Source organism: Scyliorhinus torazame, chromosome 16 (assembly GCF_047496885.1).
Source record: "Scyliorhinus torazame isolate Kashiwa2021f chromosome 16, sScyTor2.1, whole genome shotgun sequence".
NCBI lineage: Eukaryota > Metazoa > Chordata > Chondrichthyes > Carcharhiniformes > Scyliorhinidae > Scyliorhinus > Scyliorhinus torazame.
Window position 1 is genome coordinate 198,666,517 of NC_092722.1, and position 20,577 is coordinate 198,687,093.

The 20,577-nt window shown below is 58.3% G+C and overlaps 1 protein-coding gene across 2 annotated transcripts in view; it reads left to right on the forward strand.

The window, feature by feature from the left end:
• Positions 1-8,656: 8,656 nt before the first annotated feature.
• Positions 8,657-20,577, forward strand: part of arhgap19 (Rho GTPase activating protein 19) — a 64,289-nt gene continuing 52,368 nt past the window's right edge. For both annotated transcript variants that reach the window (XM_072479765.1, XM_072479766.1), the window contains exon 1: positions 8,657-8,746. In XM_072479765.1, the coding sequence (XP_072335866.1) occupies positions 8,733-8,746 (14 nt within the window). In that variant the 5' untranslated portion in view covers positions 8,657-8,732. The remainder of the gene's footprint in view (positions 8,747-20,577) is intronic.

Genomic DNA, 20,577 nt, shown 5'->3' on the forward strand with positions numbered 1-20,577 from the left:
GCATTTGTTGCCATCCCCGAGTGCTGTAATGTGATGGTGGGCCACGTTCATGAACTGCTGTAGGTGCACCCACAGTGCTGTTAGGGAGGGAATTCCAGGGTTTTGGCCCAGTGACAGTGAGGGAATGGTGATATAGTTCTAAATCTGGTTGGTGTGCCTTGGGGGGGAACTTGCAGGTGGTGGTGTTCCCATGTATCTGCTGCCCTGGTCCTTCTGGGTGGTTGAGGTCACAGGTGTTTAGCAACCTCTACAACCTTAATATTAATTAGAGCAGGGCAGGGCCCCATCACCCCAGGGGCACCTGTAATTAGCGATGGCTACATTACTATCTGGACCTGTCTGCTTGTTGAAAACTTGAGAAATAGTAACAGGAATAGACGATGTGGCCCCTTGAGCCTGCGATCATAGTTGACCATCCACTTTCCTGACCACTCTCATACCTCTTGATTCCCTGAGAGACCTTGAATCTGTCCACCTTAAATATACTGAACGATGACGGTACAGAATACCCCTCTGTGGTACACAATTCCAAAGATTCACAAGCTTCTGAGTAAAGAAATTTCTCTTCATCTTTATCCTAAATAATTGAACCCCTCGTCATAAGATTCTTTTCTCGTGTTCTAAATTCTCTCTGCCGACCCTTTCAAGTCTCTTCAGAATCTTGTATGTTTTAACGAGATTACCCCTCATTCTTCTGAAGATTAGAAAGTGTAAACCCAATTAACTCAGCCTGTCATCATAGAACAACCCTTTCATCCCAGAGACCATCTAGTGAACCTATGCTGTACTGCTCCCACATTCATTCTTCAGTATGAAGATTAAAAGTGCACACAATTTCCATGTGTGGCTTCATTATACAATTATAGCATTCCATTCCCTGAGCAATCTGTATGAAGGGAGGTCCTTGGCTCATTGCTTTATCCTGAGCCTGCCTTCTTGGCAGTTTTTTGTCATATTTGCTTTGTTTGACCCTTGTTCCGCACTAGCCAATTACTTATTTCTCAATGTACTTTGTCGATTATTCTTTTTGTCTACTGTGTAAGCACAGTACGTCTGCTTGGCCACAGAAAAATACTTTTGACTGTACTTCAGTACATGTGACAAATCAATCAATCAGTGGTGGTTTTCCATCGCCTTCCACTCTCAGAGGCTGGGTAAGAAAGCAGGTCCCAAGACTGCCTCAGTTGGAAGGAAATTGAACCCACGCTGTTAGCATTACTCTGAACCACATGCAAACCTCTAGAAAACTGCTAACCAGCCCCTTACAATTGTATCAAGACTCCAATTGCCTTACAATAAAGGCCTACATGCCATCCTAATTGGTTGCTGTATCTGAATGTTAAATTTGTGCTCCTTGTATGAGTACACCACTCGAAATCAACATTTAAAAAAGGTTTCTGCTTTTCTATTTTTACTATTCCTACTATTGAAGTGAATAACCTCACACATACCCAAATCATACTCCATCTGCCACTCTGCTGCCCACTCACTTAACCTGTCTATCTCTTTGCAACCTCTGTGTCTCCAAGTGCCAGTAACCTTGGCCGCCAGAATTTGCATTCTGATCCAACAAAGATTAATTGTTTGAATGTACTTTGGCTTTTTTAATTCATTCATGGGATGTGAGTGTTGCTGACCAGCCTGGCATTTATTGCCCATCCCTAATTGCCCTTGAGAAGTTGGTGATGATCCCATAAATGTCCAGTTTGAATTGGATTTGGGACAGTCTCAATTCAATTCTCATCAGACCAGATCCCAAATACAAACCTGACCCTATGTTAGCACTAATTGGTGATCCCAGTTGGTGAGACTGACATGACTAGTATGAGAATTGGAAAATGCCATTTGGGTTCTGTTGGGAGAGTGTAGAGGGAGCTCTGCTCTGTATCTAACCCCATGCTGTTCCTGTCCTGGTGTTTGATGGAGACAGTGTAGAGAGAGATTTACGCTGTGCCTAATCCTATCCTAGGAGTATTTGATCGGACAGTGTAGAGAGACCTGTACTCTGTATCTAACATGTGCTTTGCCTGCCCTGTGTTTGATGGGGACAGTGTAGAGGGAGCTATACTCTGTATTTTATCTGTCCTGTGAATGTTGAAATGTTCTACTTTCCCACGCTACTGAAAATAAAATTTATTTTGCCTGCTCTTCTGAAAATGAGTCCCCCTTTCCCTTTAAGAGCAAATATTAAATATTTATGCCCACAGACTAGACGCTTCATGCATGTGTATCATACATATAGATGCCGTTGAGAACAGTAAACTAAGCAAACAGAAGTTGACATAGGCCATATGTATGTGATTTGGGGAATGCTTTAAACTGATGTGCTTCTGAATGTGATATATGCACTTTTCAAGTTAAAACAAGTGTCATGTTGCACAAATTCCTGCTACAATGGTCATGTGATCGCCTCTATAGCATTGCTGAGAGACTTGTTTTTTTCTGAATTTGTAGCCATTCAGGACTCGAATCATACTGATCCTGCAGCTCATTGTTTTATATTAATCTAACAAAGAACCCCAACCAAAACCATAGGAGAACATCTGTGATCAATCACAGATCCTGTGTCCTGGATATTCCAGGATGTTACTTGCACTGTAACTGTTGGGAAACTAGTGTCTATATTTCTGATTGTAACTATAACACATGAAGGCTTTGCTACAGCTTTATATATTAGATGTTTTAATATCGAGGACTTCCTTTGTTAAACCATGAAGAGAACGTATTTATGTAAATCTTATGTTCTACATAAGGTGATTATGAAACTTTGTGTAGAAATAATTAAAAATGTAAATAAAACGGTATTGCAGATCATATTCTCTGTATTTTTATTTCTAAAGCCAGATTTTGTTCAAAAGACTGCAGTCAGTTGTAAATCCTCTTCTGTCAGTTATATAAGAGGCAAAAGTGAACAAATCATTAATTATGAGTCAATTAAGCCAGTTTAGTTTTAGTGGCAAGATCGAAGTAAAGCATTGTACCAGAGGAGTAGGATATGGGGTCCTGGGATGACTGGCCCTCTCTTCCCTTGTCTGCTCGATGTATTCACCACAAGGAGAGCCCCTACTATTGGCTAGGCATGTACCAAGCAGAGAAATGGCCAATCCAAAATGAAGGGAAAGTTGGGGACAGTGTAGAGGGAGCTATACTCTGTATTTTATCTGTCCTGTGAATGTTGAAATGTTCTACTTTCCCACGCTACTATTAGAAATCTAGTGCTAGGAAACAGATAGTTGACAGTAACTTTGTAATTTAAAAAAAAAAGTATTTAAAAAAAAAAAGACAAATTTTAATTTTAATTAATTGACGCAATGTCAGTTAGAGGGGTGCTGTGCTCTGACTGTGAGATGTGGCAGGTCCGGGAGGCTTCCAGCGTCCCGGATGGCTTCATCTGCAGAAAGTGCACCCAACTGCAGCTCCTCACAGACCGCATGGTTCGGTTGGAGCAGCAATTGGATGCACTTAGGAGCATGCAGGTGGCGGAAAGCGTCATAGATCGCAGTTATGTAAGTGTGGTCACACCCAAGGTGCAGGCAGAGAAATGGGTGACCACCAGAAAGGGCAGGCAGTCAGTGCAGGAATCCCCTGTGGTTGTCCCCCTCTCGAACAGATATACCCCTTTGGATACTGTCGGGGGGGATAGCCTATCAGGGGAAAACAGCAGCAGCCAGAGCAGTGGCACCACGGCTGGCTCTGATGTTCAGAAGGGAGGGTCAAAGCGCAGAAGAGTAATAGTTATAGGGGACTCTATAGTCAGGGGCACAGATAGGCGCTTCTGTGGACGTGAAAGAGACTCCAGGATGGTATGTTGCCTCCCTGGTGCCAGGGTCCAGGATGTCTCCGAACGGGTAGAGGGAATCCTGAAGGGGGAGGGCAAACAGGCAGAGGTCGTTGTACATATTGGTACTAACGACATAGGCAGGAAGGGGCATGAGGTCCTGCAGCAGGAGTTCAGGGAGCTAGGCAGAAAGTTAAAAGACAGGACCTCGAGGGTTGTAATCTCGGGATTACTCCCTGTGCCACGTGCCAGTGAGGCTAGAAATAGGAAGATAGAGCAGACAAACACGTGGCTAAACAGCTGGTGTAGGAGGGAGGGTTTCTGTTATCTGGACCACTGGGAGCTCTTCCGGGGCAGGTGTGACCTGTATAAGATGGACGGGTTGCATCTAAACCGGAGAGGCATAAATATCCTGGCCGCGAGATTTGCTAGTGTCACACGGGAGGGTTTAAACTAGTATGACAGGGGGGTGGGCACGGGAGCAATAGGACAGAAGGTGAGAGCATTGAGGGAGAACTAGGGAATAGGGACAGTGTGGCTCTGAGGCAGAGCAGACGGGGAGAAGTTGCTGAACACAGCGGGTCTGGTGGCCTGAAGTTCATATGTTTTAATGCAAGGAGCATTACGGGTAAGGCAGATGAACTTAGAGCTTGGATTACTACTTGGAACTATGATGTTGTTGCCATTACAGAGACCTGGTTGAGGGAAGGGCAGGATTGGCAGCTAAACGTTCCAGGATTTAGATGTTTCAGGCGGGATAGAGGGGGATGTAAAAGGGGAGGCGGAGTTGCGCTACTTGTTCAGGAGAGTATCACAGCTATACAGCGAGAGGACACCTCAGAGGGCAGTGAGGCTATATGGGTAGAGATCAGGAATAAGAAGGGTGCAGTCACAATGTTGGGGGTATACTACAGGCCTCCCAACAGCCAGCGGGAGATAGAGGAGCAGATAGGTAGACAGATTTTGGAAAAGAGTAAAAACAACAGGGTTGTGGTGATGGGAGACTTCAACTTCCCCAATATTGACTGGGACTCACTTAGTGCCAGGGGCTTAGACGGGGCAGAGTTTGTAAGGAGCATCCAGGAGGGCTTCTTAAAACAATATGTAAACAGTCCAACTAGGGAAGGGGCGGTACTGGACCTGGTATTGGGGAATGAGCCCGGCCAGGTGGTAGATGTTTCAGTAGGGGAGCATTTCGGTAACAGTGACCACAATTCAGTAAGTTTTAAAGTACTGGTGGACAAGGATAAGAGTGGTCCGAGGATGAATGTGCTAAATTGGGGGAAGGCTAATTATAACAATATTAGGCGGGAACTGAAGAACATAGATTGGGGGCGGATGTTTGAGGGCAAATCAACATCTGACATGTGGGAGGCTTTCAAGTGTCAGTTGAAAGGAATACAGGACAGGCATGTTCCTGTGAGGAAGAAAGATAAATACGGCAATTTTCGGGAACCTTGGATGACGAGTGATATTGTAGGCCTTGTCAAAAAGAAAAAGGAGGCATTTGTCAGGGCTAAAAGGCTGGGAACAGACGAAGCCTTTGTGGCATATAAGGAAAGTAGGAAGGAACTTAAGCAAGGAGTCAGGAGGGCTAGAAGGGGTCATGAAAAGTCATTGGCAAATAGGGTTAAGGAAAATCCCAAGGCTTTTTACACTTACATAAAAAGCAAGAGGGTAGCCAGGGAAAGGGTTGGCCCACTGAAGGATAGGCAAGGGAATCTATGTGTGGAGCCAGAGGAAATGGGCGAGGTACTAAATGAATACTTTGCATCAGTATTCACCAAAGAGAAGGAATTGGTAGATGTTGAGTCTGGAGAAGGGGGTGTAGATAGCCTGGGTCACATTGTGATCCAAAAAGACGAGGTGTTGGGTGTCTTAAAAAATATTAAGGTAGATAAGTCCCCAGGGCCGGATGGGATCTACCCCAGAATACTGAAGGAGGCTGGAGAGGAAATTGCTGAGGCCTTGACAGAAATCTTTGGATCCTCGCTGTCTTCAGGGGATGTCCCGGAGGACTGGAGAATAGCCAATGTTGTTCCTCTGTTTAAGAAGGGTGGCAGGGATAATCCCGGGAACTACAGGCCGGTGAGCCTTACTTCAGTGGTAGGGAAATTACTGGAGAGAATTCTTCGAGACAGGATCTACTCCCATTTGGAAGCAAATGGACGTATTAGTGAGAGGCAGCACGGTTTTGTGAAGGGGAGGTCGTGTCTCACTAACTTGATAGAGTTTTTCGAGGAGGTCACTAAGATGATTGATGCAGGTAGGGCAGTAGATGTTGTCTATATGGACTTCAGTAAGGCCTTTGACAAGGTCCCTCATGGTAGACTAGTACAAAAGGTGAAGTCACACTGGATCAGGGGTGAACTGGCAAGGTGGATACAGAACTGGCTAGGCCATAGAAGGCAGAGGGTAGCAATGGAGGGATGCTTTTCTAATTGGAGGGCTGTGACCAGTGGTGTTCCACAGGGATCAGTGCTGGGACCTTTGCTCTTTGTAGTATATATAAATGATTTGGAGGAAAATGTAACTGGTCTGATTAGTAAGTTTGCAGACGACACAAAGGTTGGTGGAATTGCGGATAGCGATGAGGACTGTCTGAGGATACAGCAGGATTTAGATTGTCTGGAGACTTGGGCGGAGAGATGGCAGATGGAGTTTAACCTGGACAAATGTGAGGTAATGCATTTTGGAAGGGCTAATGCAGGTAGGGAATATACAGTGAATGGTAGAACCCTCAAGAGTATTGAAAGTCAAAGAGATCTAGGAGTACAGGTCCACAGATCACTGAAAGGGGCTATACAGGTGGAGAAGGTAGTCAAGAAGGCATACGGCATGCTTGCCTTCATTGGCCGGGGCATTGAGTATAAGAATTGGCAAGTCATGTTGCAGCTGTATAGAACCTTAGTTAGGCCACACTTGGAGTATAGTGTTCAATTCTGGTCGCCACACTACCAGAAGGATGTGGAGGCTTTAGAGAGGGTGCAGAAGAGATTTACCAGAATGTTGCCTGGTATGGAGGGCATAAGCTATGAGGAGCGATTGAATAAACTCGGTTTGTTCTCACTGGAACGAAGGAGGTTGAGGGGCGACCTGATAGAGGTATACAAAATTATGAGGGGCATAGACAGAGTGGATAGTCAGAGGCTTTTCCCCAGGGTAGAGGGGTCAATTACTAGGGGGCATAGGTTTAAGGTGAGAGGGGCAAAGTTTAGAGTAGATGTACGAGGCAAGTTTTTTACGCAGAGGGTAGTGGGTGCCTGGAACTCACTACCGGAGGAGGTAGTGGAGGCAGGGACGATAGGGACATTTAAGGGGCATCTTGACAAATATATGAATAGGATGGGAATAGAAGGATACGGACCCAGGAAGTGTAGAAGATTGTAGTTTAGTCGGGCAGTATGGTCGGCACGGGCTTGGAGGGCCGAAGGGCCTGTTCCTGTGCTGTACATTTCTTTGTTCTTTGTTCTTCTTTGTTCTTTGTCTGTTGAGTTTCCCCTTGTGCTGAATCTCTTAAAACTTAAACACCTGAACAGTGTCAGGAGTGGTGTCAACGATCTGAGGGATTGGACCAAATTTTTAATTTTTATTTGTTAAGCGGTGCGCAAAAAAAATTGTTCTAACGCAAATGGTATGATCTTTACTGATTGAGTTCAATTTAGTAAGCAGCTGAGAAGAGGTGTGATGCACCTGCACACCTAGTCAGTAGCATTTTGTGACAGTGAAACAATTAAAGAGCAAGTTTATTGTGAGTCCAGCAGTTATAGAGAGGACAAGGCATAGTTGGACTAGGAAGAGGGATGGGAGGATTGGGGTCATTTGGAAGAGAAGTGAAAATGATAGAAGATGGGAGTGAGGAAAGGCAGGGCAAAGCAAAGGCAGAGAAATGGGGACGCCTAAAGACCTGGACAACTGTGATCCTGATCTTTGAACAGGTGTGATTTACAACTGCAGAGATGGGTCAGGCTCACAAGACGTTAAACATAGTTTTGTGAGTGGTTAAAGAGCTATTGGAATAATGGGCTTTATGGCAATGAATATGGAGTTAATCATAGATCATCGATTCCCTGTAGGAAAGGAGGCTATTCAGCCATTGGGTCTGACAGTCCATCTAACCAACTCATCTTTGGACTGTCGGAGGAAGCTGGAGCACCCGAGGAAACCCACGCAGACATGGGGAGAAACTTCACACAGTCACCCAAGGCTGGAATTGAACCCCTGGTGCTGTGAGCAGTGCCACCAAGTCGCCCATAAAAGAGAAATTTGACAAACCAGCTGACATTTTGGCAGTGGTGGGATTTTGTGTTAATAAAGTTGAGATGCATAGAAGTCCAAAGTTGTGCAGGTTAGGTGTATTGGCCATTCTAAATTGTCCCTTAATGTCTAAAAATTGGGTGGGGTTATGGGTATAGGGCGGGGGAGTTGGTCTGGGTGGGGTGTTCTTTCAGTGGGTCAGTGAAAACTTGATGGACCGAAAGGCCTCCTGCAAGGGAGGGATTCTACGAAAACTTTTTTTGGAGTGTTGCATGCAGTTTGGGGATCCACACTATAAACAATATACGGAAATAGGCTGCTGCCTGAAGTGAGGATATGGAATTAGCAAGAAAGACTTGGAAAGTAGGGATAATACAATATTGTTGATGCTGGCTGTTTGAAATCACAAAGTGCAGGAAAACTTCAGCAGGTTGGGCAGCATCTGTGGAGAAAGAGTTTACGTTTTGAGTCATATATGACTCTTCGGGAAGAGGAGCACTCTGGCGGCGGGGGGAGCATTCTGGGGGCGGGGCTCTGGGAGGGGCACTCTGGGTAATGTAGTCTCCCGCTCTGCGGGACAGGCCTACAATTCCCGGGCTGCTCCGGGCGCTGCGCCTGCGCGAGAAACACCCGCCAACGAGATTTGATTTCAAACCGTCCAATCGGAGCAGCAACAACAACGGCGGCGGCTCGGAGAATGTCCCAGTGTGGGTGAGAGAGAGAGAGAGAGAGAGGGGGGATAGTGAGGGGAGGGGGGGATAGTGAGGGGAGGAGGGGGGATAGTGAGGGGAGGGGGGATAGTGAGGGGAGGAGGGGATAGTGAGGGGAGGAGGGGGGATAGTGAGGGGAGGGGGGATAGTGAGGGGAGGAGGGGATAGTGAGGGGAGGAGGGGGGATAGTGAGGGGAGGGGGGATAGTGAGGGGAGGAGGGGATAGTGAGGGGAGGAGGGGGGATAGTGAGGGGAGGGGGGGATAGTGAGGGGAGGAGGGGATAGTGAGGGGAGGAGGGGGGATAGTGAGGGGAGGGGGGATAGTGAGGGGAGGAGGGGATAGTGAGGGGAGGAGGGGGGATAGTGAGGGGAGGGGGGATAGTGAGGGGAGGGGGGGATAGTGAGGGGAGGAGGGGGGATAGTGAGGGGAGGAGGGGGATAGTGAGGGGAGGGGGGATAGTGAGGGGAGGGGGGGATAGTGAGGGGAGGAGGGGGGATAGTGAGGGGGGGATAGTGAGGGGAGGAGGGGGATAGTGAGGGGAGGAGGGGGATAGTGAGGGGAGGAGGGGGATAGTGAGGGGAGGGGGGATAGTGAGGGGAGGAGGGGGATAGTGAGGGGAGGGGGGATAGTGAGGGGAGGGGGGGATAGTGAGGGGAGGAGGGGGGATAGTGAGGGGAGGGGGGGATAGTGAGGGGAGGGGGGATAGTGAGGGGAGGGGGGGATAGTGAGGGGAGGGGGGGATAGTGAGGGGAGGAGGGGATAGTGAGGGGAGGAGGGGATAGTGAGGGGGGATAGTGAGGGGAGGAGGGGGGATAGTGAGGGGAGGAGGGGGGGGATAGTGAGGGGAGGGGGGATAGTGAGGGGAGGGGGGATAGTGAGGGGAGGGGGGATAGTGAGGGGAGGAGGGGGATAGTGAGGGGAGGGGGGGATAGTGAGGGGAGGGGGGGATAGTGAGGGGAGGGGGGGATAGTGAGGGGAGGAGGGGGGATAGTGAGGGGAGGAGGGGGATAGTGAGGGGAGGGGGGATAGTGAGGGGAGGGGGGGATAGTGAGGGGAGGGGGGGATAGTGAGGGGAGGAGGGGGATAGTGAGGGGAGGAGGGGATAGTGAGGGGAGGAGGGGGGATAGTGAGGGGAGGGGGGATAGTGAGGGGAGGGGGGGATAGTGAGGGGAGGAGGGGATAGTGAGGGGAGGAGGGGATAGTGAGGGGAGGAGGGGGGGATAGTGAGGGGAGGAGGGGGGATAGTGAGGGGAGGAGGGGGGGATAGTGAGGGGAGGAGGGGATAGTGAGGGGAGGAGGAGGGGATAGTGAGGGGAGGAGGGGGGGATAGTGAGGGGAGGAGGGGGGGATAGTGAGGGGAGGAGGGGGGGATAGTGAGGGGAGGAGGGGGGGATAGTGAGGGGAGGAGGGGGGGGATAGTGAGGGGAGGAGGGGGGGATAGTGAGGGGAGGAGGGGGGGATAGTGAGGGGGGGATAGTGAGGGGAGGAGGGGGGGATAGTGAGGGGGGGGGGATAGTGAGGGGAGGAGGGGGGGATAGTGAGGGGAGGAGGGGGGGATAGTGAGGGGAGGAGGGGGGGGATAGTGAGAGGAGGAGGGGGGGATAGTGAGGGGAGGAGGGGGGGATAGTGAGGGGAGGAGGGGGGGATAGTGAGGGGAGGAGGGGGGGATAGTGAGGGGGGGATAGTGAGGGGAGGAGGGGGGGATAGTGAGGGGGGGATAGTGAGGGGAGGAGGGGGGGATAGTGAGGGGAGGAGGGGGGGATAGTGAGGGGAGGAGGGGGGGGATAGTGAGGGGAGGAGGGGGGGGATAGTGAGGGGAGGAGGGGGGGATAGTGAGGGGAGGAGGGGGGGATAGTGAGGGGAGGAGGGGGGGGATAGTGAGGGGAGGAGGGGGGGATAGTGAGGGGAGGAGGGGGGGATAGTGAGGGGGGGATAGTGAGGGGAGGAGGGGGGGATAGTGAGGGGAGGAGGGGGGGATAGTGAGGGGGGGGATAGTGAGGGGAGGAGGGGGGGATAGTGAGGGGGGGGATAGTGAGGGGAGGAGGGGGGGGATAGTGAGGGGAGGAGGGGGGGGATAGTGAGGGGAGGAGGGGGGGATAGTGAGGGGACTTGGGGGGGGATAGTGAGGGGAGGAGGGGGGATAGTGAGGGGAGGAGGGGGGATAGTGAGGGGAGGGGGGGGGATAGTGAGGGGGGGGGATAGTGAGGGGGGGATAGTGAGGGTGGAGGGGGGATAGTGAGGGGAGGAGGGGGGGATAGTGAGGGGAGGAGGGGATAGTGAGGGGAGGAGGGGGGGGATAGTGAGGGGAGGAGGGGGGATAGTGAGGGGAGGAGGGGGGGATAGTGAGGGGGGGGGATAGTGAGGGGAGGAGGGGGGGATAGTGAAGGGTGGAGGGGGGGATAGTGAGGGGGGGGATAGTGAGGGGAGGAGGGGGGGATAGTGAGGGGAGGAGGGGGGGGATAGTGAGGGGAGGAGGGGGGGATAGTGAGGGGAGGGGGGGATAGTGAGGGGAGGAGGGGGGATAGTGAGGGAGGAGGGGGGGATAGTGAGGGGAGGAGGGGGGGATAGTGAGGGGAGGAGGGGGGGATAGTGAGGGGAGGAGGGGGGATAGTGAGGGGGGGATAGTGAGGGGAGGAGGGGGGGATAGTGAGGGGAGGAGGGGGGGATAGTGAGGGGAGGAGGGGGGGGGGGATAGTGAGGGGAGGAGGGGGGGATAGTGAGGGGAGGAGGGGGGGATAGTGAGGGGGGGATAGTGAGGGGAGGAGGGGGGATAGTGAGGGGAGGAGGGGGGGGGGGGATAGTGAGGGGAGGAGGGGGGGATAGTGAGGGGAGGAGGGGGGGATAGTGAGGGGAGGAGGGGGGGGATAGTGAGGGGAGATGGGGGGGATAGTGAGGGGAGGAGGGGGGGATAGTGAGGGGAGGGGGGGGATAGTGAGGGGGGGATAGTGAGGGGAGGAGGGGGGATAGTGAGGGGGGGAGGGGAGATAGTGAGGGGAGGAGGGGGGGATAGTGAGGGGAGGAGGGGGGGATAGTGAGGGGAGGAGGGGGGGATAGTGAGGGGAGGAGGGGGGGGATAGTGAGGGGAGGAGGGGGGGGGATAGTGAGGGGAGGAGGGGGGATAGTGAGGGGAGATGGGGGGGATAGTGAGGGGAGGAGGGGGGGATAGTGAGGGGAGGAGGGGGGGATAGTGAGGGGAGGAGGGGGGGATAGTGAGGGGAGGAGGGGGGGATAGTGAGGGGAGGAGGGGGATAGTGAGGGGGGGGGATAGTGAGGGGAGGGAGGGGGGGATAGTGAGGGGAGGAGGGGGGGGATAGTGAGGGGAGGAGGGGGATAGTGAGGGGAGGAGGGGGGGATAGTGAGGGGAGGAGGGGGGATAGTGAGGGGAGGAGGGGGGGGATAGTGAGGGGAGGAGGGGGATAGTGAGGGGAGGAGGGGGGGGATAGTGAGGGGAGGAGGGGGGATAGTGAGGGGGGAGGGGGGGATAGTGAGGGGAGGAGGGGGATAGTGAGGGGAGGAGGGGGGGGTAGTGAGGGGAGGAGGGGGGGGGTAGTGAGGGGAGGAGGGGGGGATAGTGAGGGGAGATGGGGGGGGATAGTGAAGGGAGGAGGGGGGGATAGTGAGGGGAGGAGGGGGGGATAGTGAGGGGAGGAGGGGGGATAGTGAGGGGAGGAGGGGGGGATATTGAGGGAGGAGGGGGGGATAGTGAGGGGAGGGGGGATAGTGAGGGGGGGATAGTGAGGGGAGGAGGGGGGGGGATAGTGAGGGGAGGAGGGGGGAGATAGTGAGGGGAGGAGGGGGGATAGTGAGGGGAGGAGGGGGGGGATAGTGAGGGGAGGAGGGGGGGATAGTGAGGGGAGGAGGGGGGGGATAGTGAGGGGAGGAGGGGGGGATAGTGAGGGGTAGGGGGGGGGATAGTGAGGAGGAGGGGGGGATAGTGAGGGGTAGGGGGGGGGATAGTGAGGAGGAGGGGGGGGATAGTGAGGGGTAGGGGGGGGATAGTGAGGGGAGGAGGGGGGGGATAGTGAGGGGAGGGGGGGGATAGTGAGGGGAGGAGGGGATAGTGAGGGGAGGAGGAGGGGATAGTGAGGGGAGGAGGGGGGGATAGTGAGGGGAGGAGGGGGGGGGGATAGTGAGGGGGGGATAGTGAGGGGAGGGGGGGGATGGTGAGGGGAGGAGGGGGGATAGTGAGGGGAGGAGGGGGGGATAGTGAGGGGAGGAGGGGGGGGATGGTGAGGGGAGGAGGGGGGATAGTGAGGGGAGGAGGGGGGGATAGTGAGGGGAGGAGGGGGGGATAGTGAGGGGAGGAGGGGGGGGATAGTGAGGGGAGGAGGGGGGGGGATAGTGAGGGGGGGATAGTGAGGGGGGGGAAAGTGAGGGGAGGAGGGGGGGATAGTGAGGGAGGAGGGGGGGGATAGTGGGGGGGGGATAGTGAGGGGGGGGATAGTGAGGGGGGGAAAGTGAGGGGAGGAGGGGGGGGATAGTGAGGGGAGGAGGGGGGGATAGTGAGGGGAGGAGGGGGGGATAGTGAGGGGAGGAGGGGGGGATAGTGAGGGGAGGAGGGGGGGGATAGTGAGGGGAGGAGGGGGGGGATAGTGAGGGGGAGGAGGGGGGGGGATAGTGAGGGGGGGGATAGTGAGGGGGGGGGATAGTGAGGGGAGGAGGGGGGGAAAGTGAGGGGAGGAGGGGGGGGATAGTGAGGGGAGGAGGGGGGGATAGTGAGGGGAGGAGGGGGGGATAGTGAGGGGAGGAGGGGGGGATAGTGAGGGGAGGAGGGGGGGGATAGTGAGGGGAGGAGGGGGGGGATAGTGAGGGGAGGAGGGGGGGGATAGTGAGGGGAGGAGGGGGGGGATAGTGAGGGGAGGATGGGGGGGATAGTGAGGGGAGGAGGGGGGGGATAGTGAGGGGAGGAGGGGGGATAGTGAGGGGAGGAGGGGGGGGATAGTGAGGGGAGAGGGGGGGATAGTGAGGGGAGGAGGGGGGGATAGTGAGGGGAGGAGGGGGGGATAGTGAGGGGAGGGGGGGGATAGTGAGGGGGGGGGGATAGTGAGGGGAGGAGGGGGATAGTGAGGGGGGGGATAGTGAGGGGAGGAGGGGGGATAGTGAGGGGAGGAGGGGGGGATAGTGAGGGGGGGGATAGTGAGGGGAGGAGGGGGGATAGTGAGGGGGGGATAGTGAGGGGAGGAGGGGGGGGATAGTGAGGGGAGGAGGGGGGATAGTGAGGGGAGGGGGGGGATAGTGAGGGGAGGAGGGGGGGATAGTGAGGGAGGAGGGGGGATAGTGAGGGGAGGAGGGGGGGGATAGTGAGGGGAGGAGGGGGGGGGATAGTGAGGGGAGGAGGGGGGGATAGTGAGGGGAGGAGGGGGGATAGTGAGGGGAGGAGGGGGGGATAGTGAGGGAGGAGGGGGGGATAGTGAGGGGAGGAGGGGGGGATAGTGAGGGGAGGAGGGGGGGATAGTGAGGGGAGGAGGGGGGGATAGTGAGGGGAGGAGGGGGGGGGGATAGTGAGGGGAGGAGGGGGGGGATAGTGAGGGGAGGAGGGGGGGATAGTGAGGGGAGGAGGGGGGGATAGTGAGGGGAGGAGGGGGGGATAGTGAGGGGAGGAGGGGGGATAGTGAGGGGAGGAGGGGGGGATAGTGAGGGGAGGAGGGGGGATAGTGAGGGGAGGAGGGGGGGGATAGTGAGGGGAGGAGGGGGGATAGTGAGGGGAGGAGGGGGGGATAGTGAGGGGAGGAGGGGGGGATAGTGAGGGGAGGAGGGGGGATAGTGAGGGGGGAGGGGGGGATAGTGAGGGGAGGAGGGGGGATAGTGAGGGGAGGAGGGGGGGGGTAGTGAGGGGAGGAGGGGGGGGATAGTGAGGGGAGATGGGGGGGATAGTGAAGGGAGGAGGGGGGGATAGTGAGGGAGGAGGGGGGGATAGTGAGGGGAGGAGGGGGGGATAGTGAGGGGAGGAGGGGGGGATAGTGAGGGAGGAGGGGGGGATAGTGAGGGGAGGAGGGGGGGATATTGAGGGGAGGAGGGGGGGATATTGAGGGGAGGAGGGGGGTTAGTGAGGGAGGAGGGGGGGATAGTGAGGGGAGGGGGGATAGTGAGGGGGGGGATAGTGAGGGGAGGAGGGGGGGATAGTGAGGGGAGGAGGGGGGAGATAGTGAGGGGAGGAGGGGGGAGATAGTGAGGGGAGGAGGGGGGGATAGTGAGGGGAGGAGGGGGGGGATAGTGAGGGGAGGAGGGGGGGGGATAGTGAGGGTAGGGGGGGGGGATAGTGAGGGGAGGAGGGGGGGGATAGTGAGGGGAGGAGGGGGGATAGTGAGGGGTAGGGGGGGGATAGTGAGGAGGAGGGGGGGATAGTGAGGGGGTAGGGGGGGGGATAGTGAGGGGAGGAGGGGGGGGGATAGTGAGGGGAGGAGGGGGGGATAGTGAGGGGGGGATAGTGAGGGGAGATGGGGGGGATAGTGAGGGGAGGAGGGGGGGATAGTGAAGGGAGGAGGGGGGGATAGTGAGGGGAGGAGGGGGGATAGGGAGGGGGGGGATAGTGAGGGGAGGGGAGGGGATAGTGAGGGGGGGGATAGTGAGGGGAGGAGGGGGGGATAGTGAGGGGAGGAGGGGGGGGGATAGTGAGGGGAGGAGGGGGGGATAGTGAGGGGAGGGAGGGGGGGGATAGTGAGGGGAGGAGGGGGGGGATAGTGAGGGGAGGAGGGGGGATAGTGAGGGGAGGAGGGGGGATAGTGAGGGGAGGAGGGAGATAGTGAGGGGAGGAGGGAGATCGTGAGGGGAGGAGGGGGGGATAGTGAGGGGAGGAGGGGGGATAGGGAGGGGGGGGATAGTGAGGGGAGGGGAGGGGATAGTGAGGGGGGGGGGATAGTGAGGGGGAGGAGGGGGGGATAGTGAGGGGAGGAGGGGGGGATAGTGAGGGGAGGATGGGGGGATAGTGAGGGGAGGAGGGGGGGATAGTGAGGGAGGAGGGGGGGATAGTGAGGGGAGGAGGGGGGATAGTGAGGGGAGGAGGGGGGGGATAGTGAGGGAGGAGGGGGGGATAGTGAGGGGAGGAGGGGGGGATATTGAGGGGAGGAGGGGGGGATATTGAGGGGAGGAGGGGGGTTAGTGAGGGAGGAGGGGGGGATAGTGAGGGGAGGGGGGATAGTGAGGGGGGGGGATAGTGAGGGGAGGAGGGGGGGATAGTGAGGGGAGGAGGGGGGGATAGTGAGGGGAGGAGGGGGGAGATAGTGAGGGGAGGAGGGGGGGATAGTGAGGGGAGGAGGGGGGGGGATAGTGAGGGGAGGAGGGGGGGGATAGTGAGGGGTAGGAGGGGGGGGGATAGTGAGGGGAGGAGGGGGGGATAGTGAGGGGAGGAGGGGGGATAGTGAGGGGTAGGGGGGGGATAGTGAGGAGGAGGGGGGGATAGTGAGGGGTAGGGGGGGGGATAGTGAGGGGAGGAGGGGGGGGATAGTGAGGGGAGGAGGGGGGGATAGTGAGGGGGGGATAGTGAGGGGAGATGGGGGGGATAGTGAGGGGAGGAGGGGGGGATAGTGAAGGGAGGAGGGGGGGATAGTGAGGGAGGAGGGGGGATAGGGAGGGGGGGGATAGTGAGGGGAGGGGAGGGGATAGTGAGGGGGGGGGATAGTGAGGGGAGGAGGGGGGGATAGTGAGGGGAGGAGGGGGGGATAGTGAGGGGAGGAGGGGGGGGATAGTGAGGGGAGGAGGGGGGGGATAGTGAGGGGAGGAGGGGGGGGATAGTGAGGGGAGGAGGGGGGATAGTGAGGGGAGGAGGGGGGATAGTGAGGGGAGGAGGGAGATAGTGAGGGGAGGAGGGGAGATAGTGAGGGGAGGAGGGGGGGATAGTGAGGGGAGGAGGGGGGGGATAGTGAGGGGAGGAGGGGGGGATAGTGAGGGGTAGGGGGGGATAGTGAGGGGTAGGGGGGGATAGTGAGGGGAGGAGGGGGGGGGATAGTGAGGGGAGGAGGGGGGATAGTGAGGGGAGGAGGGGGAGATAGTGAGGGGAGGAGGGGGGGATAGTGAGGGGAGATGGGGGGGGGGATAGTGAGGGGAGGGGGGGGGATAGTGAGGGGAGGAGGGGGGGATAGTGAGGGGAGGAGGGGGGATAGTGAGGGGAGGAGGGGGGGGATAGTGAGGGGGTAGGGGGGGATAGTGAGGGGTAGGGGGGGATAGTGAGGGGAGGGAGGGAGATAGTGAGGGGAGGAGGAGATAGTGAGGGGAGGGGGGGGGATAGTGAGGGGAGGAGGGGGGGGATAGTGAGGGGTGGAGGGGGGGGGATAGTGAGGGGTGGAGGGGGGGGGATAGTGAGGGGAGGAGGGGGGGGGATAGTGAGGGGAGGAGGGGGGGATAGTGAGGGGAGGAGGGGGGGGATAGTGAGGGGGGGATAGTGAGGGGTAGGGGGGGGATAGTGAGGGGAGGAGGGGGGGGATTGTGAGGGGAGGAGGGGGGGATAGTGAGGGGAGGAGGGGGGGGATAGTGAGGGGGGGGATAGTGAGGGGAGGATGGGGGGGGGATAGTGAGGGGAGGAGGGGGGGATAGTGAGGGGAGGAGGGGGGGATAGTGAGGGGAGGGGGGGGGATAGTGAGGGGAGGAGGGGGGGGATAGTGAGGGGAGGAGGGGGGGATAGTGAGGGGAGGAGGGGGGGATAGTGAGGGGAGGAGGGGGGGGATAGTGAGGGGAGGAGGGGGGGATAGTGAGGGGAGGAGGGGGGGGGATAGTGAGGGGAGGAGGGGGGGGGGATAGTGAGGGGAGGAGGGGGGGATAGTGAGGGGAGGAGGGGGGGATAGTGAGGGGAGGAGGGGGGGGATAGTGAGGGGGGGGGGATAGTGAGGGGAGGAGGGGGGGGGATAGTGAGGGGAGGAGGGGGGGATAGTGAGGGGAGGAGGGGGGGGATAGTGAGGGGAGGAGGGGGGGGATAGTGAGGGGAGGAGGGGGGGGATAGTGCGGGGAGGAGGGGGGGATAGTGAGGGGAGATGGGGGGGATAGTGAGGGGAGGAGGGGGGGATAGTGAGGGGAGGAGGGGGGATAGTGAGGGGGGGGGATAGTGGGGGGATAGTGAGGGGGGGATAGTGAGGGGAGGAGGGGGGGGATAGTGAGGGGAGGAGGGGGGGATAGTGAGGGGGAGGGAGGGGGGGGATAGTGAGGGGAGGAGGGGGGTGATAGTGAGGGGAGGAGGGGGGGATAGTGAGGGGAGGAGGGGGGGATAGTGAGGGGAGGAGGGGGGGATAGTGAGGGGAGGAGGGGGGGGATAGTGAGGGGAGGAGGGGGGGATAGTGAGGGGAGGAGGGGGGGATAGTGAGGGGAGGAGGGGGGGGATAGTGAGGGGAGGAGGGGGGGATAGTGAGGGGAGGAGGGGGGGGATAGTGAGGGGAGGAGGGGGGATAGTGAGGGGAGGAGGGGGGGGATAGTGAGGGGAGGAGGGGGGATAGTGAGGGAGGAGGGGGGGGATAGTGAGGGGAGGAGGGGGGGATAGTGAGGGGAGGAGGGGGGATAGTGAGGGGAGGAGGGGGGGGATAGTGAGGGGAGGCGGGGGGGGATAGTGAGGGGAAGAGGGGGATAGTGAGGGGGGGATAGTGAGGGGAGGGGAGGAGGGGGGGATAGTGAGGGGAGGAGGGGGGGATAGTGAGGGGAGGAGGGGGGGATAGTGAGGGGGGAGGGGGGGATAGTGAGGGGAGGAGGGGGGGATAGTGAGGGGAGGAGGGGGGGATAGTGAGGGGGAGGAGGGGGGATAGTGAGGGGAGGAGGGGGGGATAGTGAGGGGGGGTAGTGAGGGAGGAGGGGGGGGATAGTGAGGGGAGGAGGGGGGGATAGTGAAGGGGAGGAGGGGGGATAGTGAGGGGAGGAGGGGGGGGATAGTGAGGGGAGGAGGGGGGATAGTGGGGAGGAGGGGGAGGGGGGATAGTGAGGGGAGGAGGGGGGATAGTGAGGGGAGGAGGGGGGGATAGTGAGGGGGAGGAGGGGGGGGATAGTGAGGGGAGGGGGGATAGTGAGGGGAGGAGGGGGGATAGTGGGAGGGGGGGATAGTGAGGGGAGAGGGGGAGATAGTGAGGGAGGAGGGGGGATAGTGAGGTGGAGGAGGGGGGGATAGTGAGGGGAGGAGGGGGGGATAGTGAGGGGAGATGGGGGGGATAGTGAGGGGAGGAGGGGGGGATAGTGAGGGGAGGAGGGGGGATAGTGAGGGGAGGAGGGGGGGGATAGTGAGGGAGGGGGATAGTGAGGGGAGGAGGGGGGGGATAGTGAGGGGAGGAGGGGGGATAGTGAGGGGAGGAGGGAGGGGGATAGTGAGGGGAGGAGGGGGGGATAGTGAGGGGAGGAGGGGGGATAGTGAGGGGAGGAGGGGGGGATAGTGAGGGGAGGAGGGGGGGATAGTGAGGGGAGGAGGGGGGGATAGTGAGGGGAGGAGGGGGGGATAGTGAGGGGAGGAGGGGGGATAGTGAGGGGAGGAGGGGGGGGATAGTGAGGGAGGAGGGGGGATAGTGAGGGGAGGAGGGGGGGATAGTGAGGGAGAGGGGGGATAGTGAGGGGAGGAGGGGGGGATAGTGAGGGGAGGAGGGGGGGATAGTGAGGGGAGGAGGGGGGGATAGTGAGGGGAGGAGGGGGGGATAGTGAGGGAGGAGGGGGGGGATAGTGAGGGGAGGAGGGGGGATAGTGAGGGGAGGAGGGGGGGATAGTGAGGGGAGGAGGGGGGGATAGTGAGGGGAGGAGGGGGGATAGTGAGGGGAGGGGGGGGATAGTGAGGGGAGGAGGGGGGGATAGTGAGGGGGGGGGATAGTGAGGGGAGGAGGGGGGATAGTGAGGGGAGGAGGGGGGGGATAGTGAGGGGAGGAGGGGGGGGATAGTGAGGGGAGGAGGGGGGGATAGTGAGGGGAGGAGGGGGGGGATAGTGAGGGGAGGAGGGGGGATAGTGAGGGGAGGAGGGGGGGGATAGTGAGGGGAGGAGGGGGGATAGTGAGGGAGGAGGGGGGATAGTGAGGGGGAGAGGGGGGATAGTGAGGGAGGAGGGGGGGGATAGTGAGGGAGGAGGGGGGATAGTGAGGGAGAGGGGGGATAGTGAGGGGGGGGGATAGTGAGGGGAGGAGGGGGGGATAGTGAGGGGAGGAGGGGGGGGATAGTGAGGGGAGGAGGGGGGGATAGTGAGGGGAGGAGGGGGGATAGTGAGGGGAGGAGGGGGGGATAGTGAGGGGGAGGAGGGGGGGGATAGTGAGGGGAGGAGGGGGGGATAGTGAGGGGAGGAGGGGGGGATAGTGAGGGGAGGAGGGGGGGGATAGTGAGGGGAGGAGGGGGGGATAGTGAGGGGAGGAGGGGGGGATAGTGAGGGGAGGAGGGGGGGATAGTGAGGGGGAAGGAGGGGGGGATAGTGAGGGGAGGAGGGGGGGATAGTGAGGGGAGGAGGGGGGGATAGTGAGGGGAAGGGGGGAGGGGGGGATAGTGAGGGGAGGAGGGGGGGATAGTGAGGGGAGGAGGGGGGGATAGTGAGGGGGAGGAGGGGGGGGATAGTGAGGGGAGGAGGGGGGGATAGTGAGGGGAGGAGGGGGGGATAGTGAGGGAGGAGGGGGGGATAGTGAGGGGGAGGAGGGGGGGATAGTGAGGGGGAGGAGGGGGGGATAGTGAGGGGAGGAGGGGCGGGATAGTGAGGGGAGGAGGGGGGGATAGTGAGGGGAGGAGGGGGGGGATAGTGAGGGGAGGAGGGGGGGATAGTGAGGGGGGAGGGATAGAGGGGGAGGGGGGGATAGTGAGGGGAGGAGGGGGGGATAGTGAGGGGAGGAGGGGGGGGATAGTGAGGGGAGGGGGGATAGTGAGGGGGGAGGAGGGGGGATAGTGAGGGGGGGATAGTGTGGGAG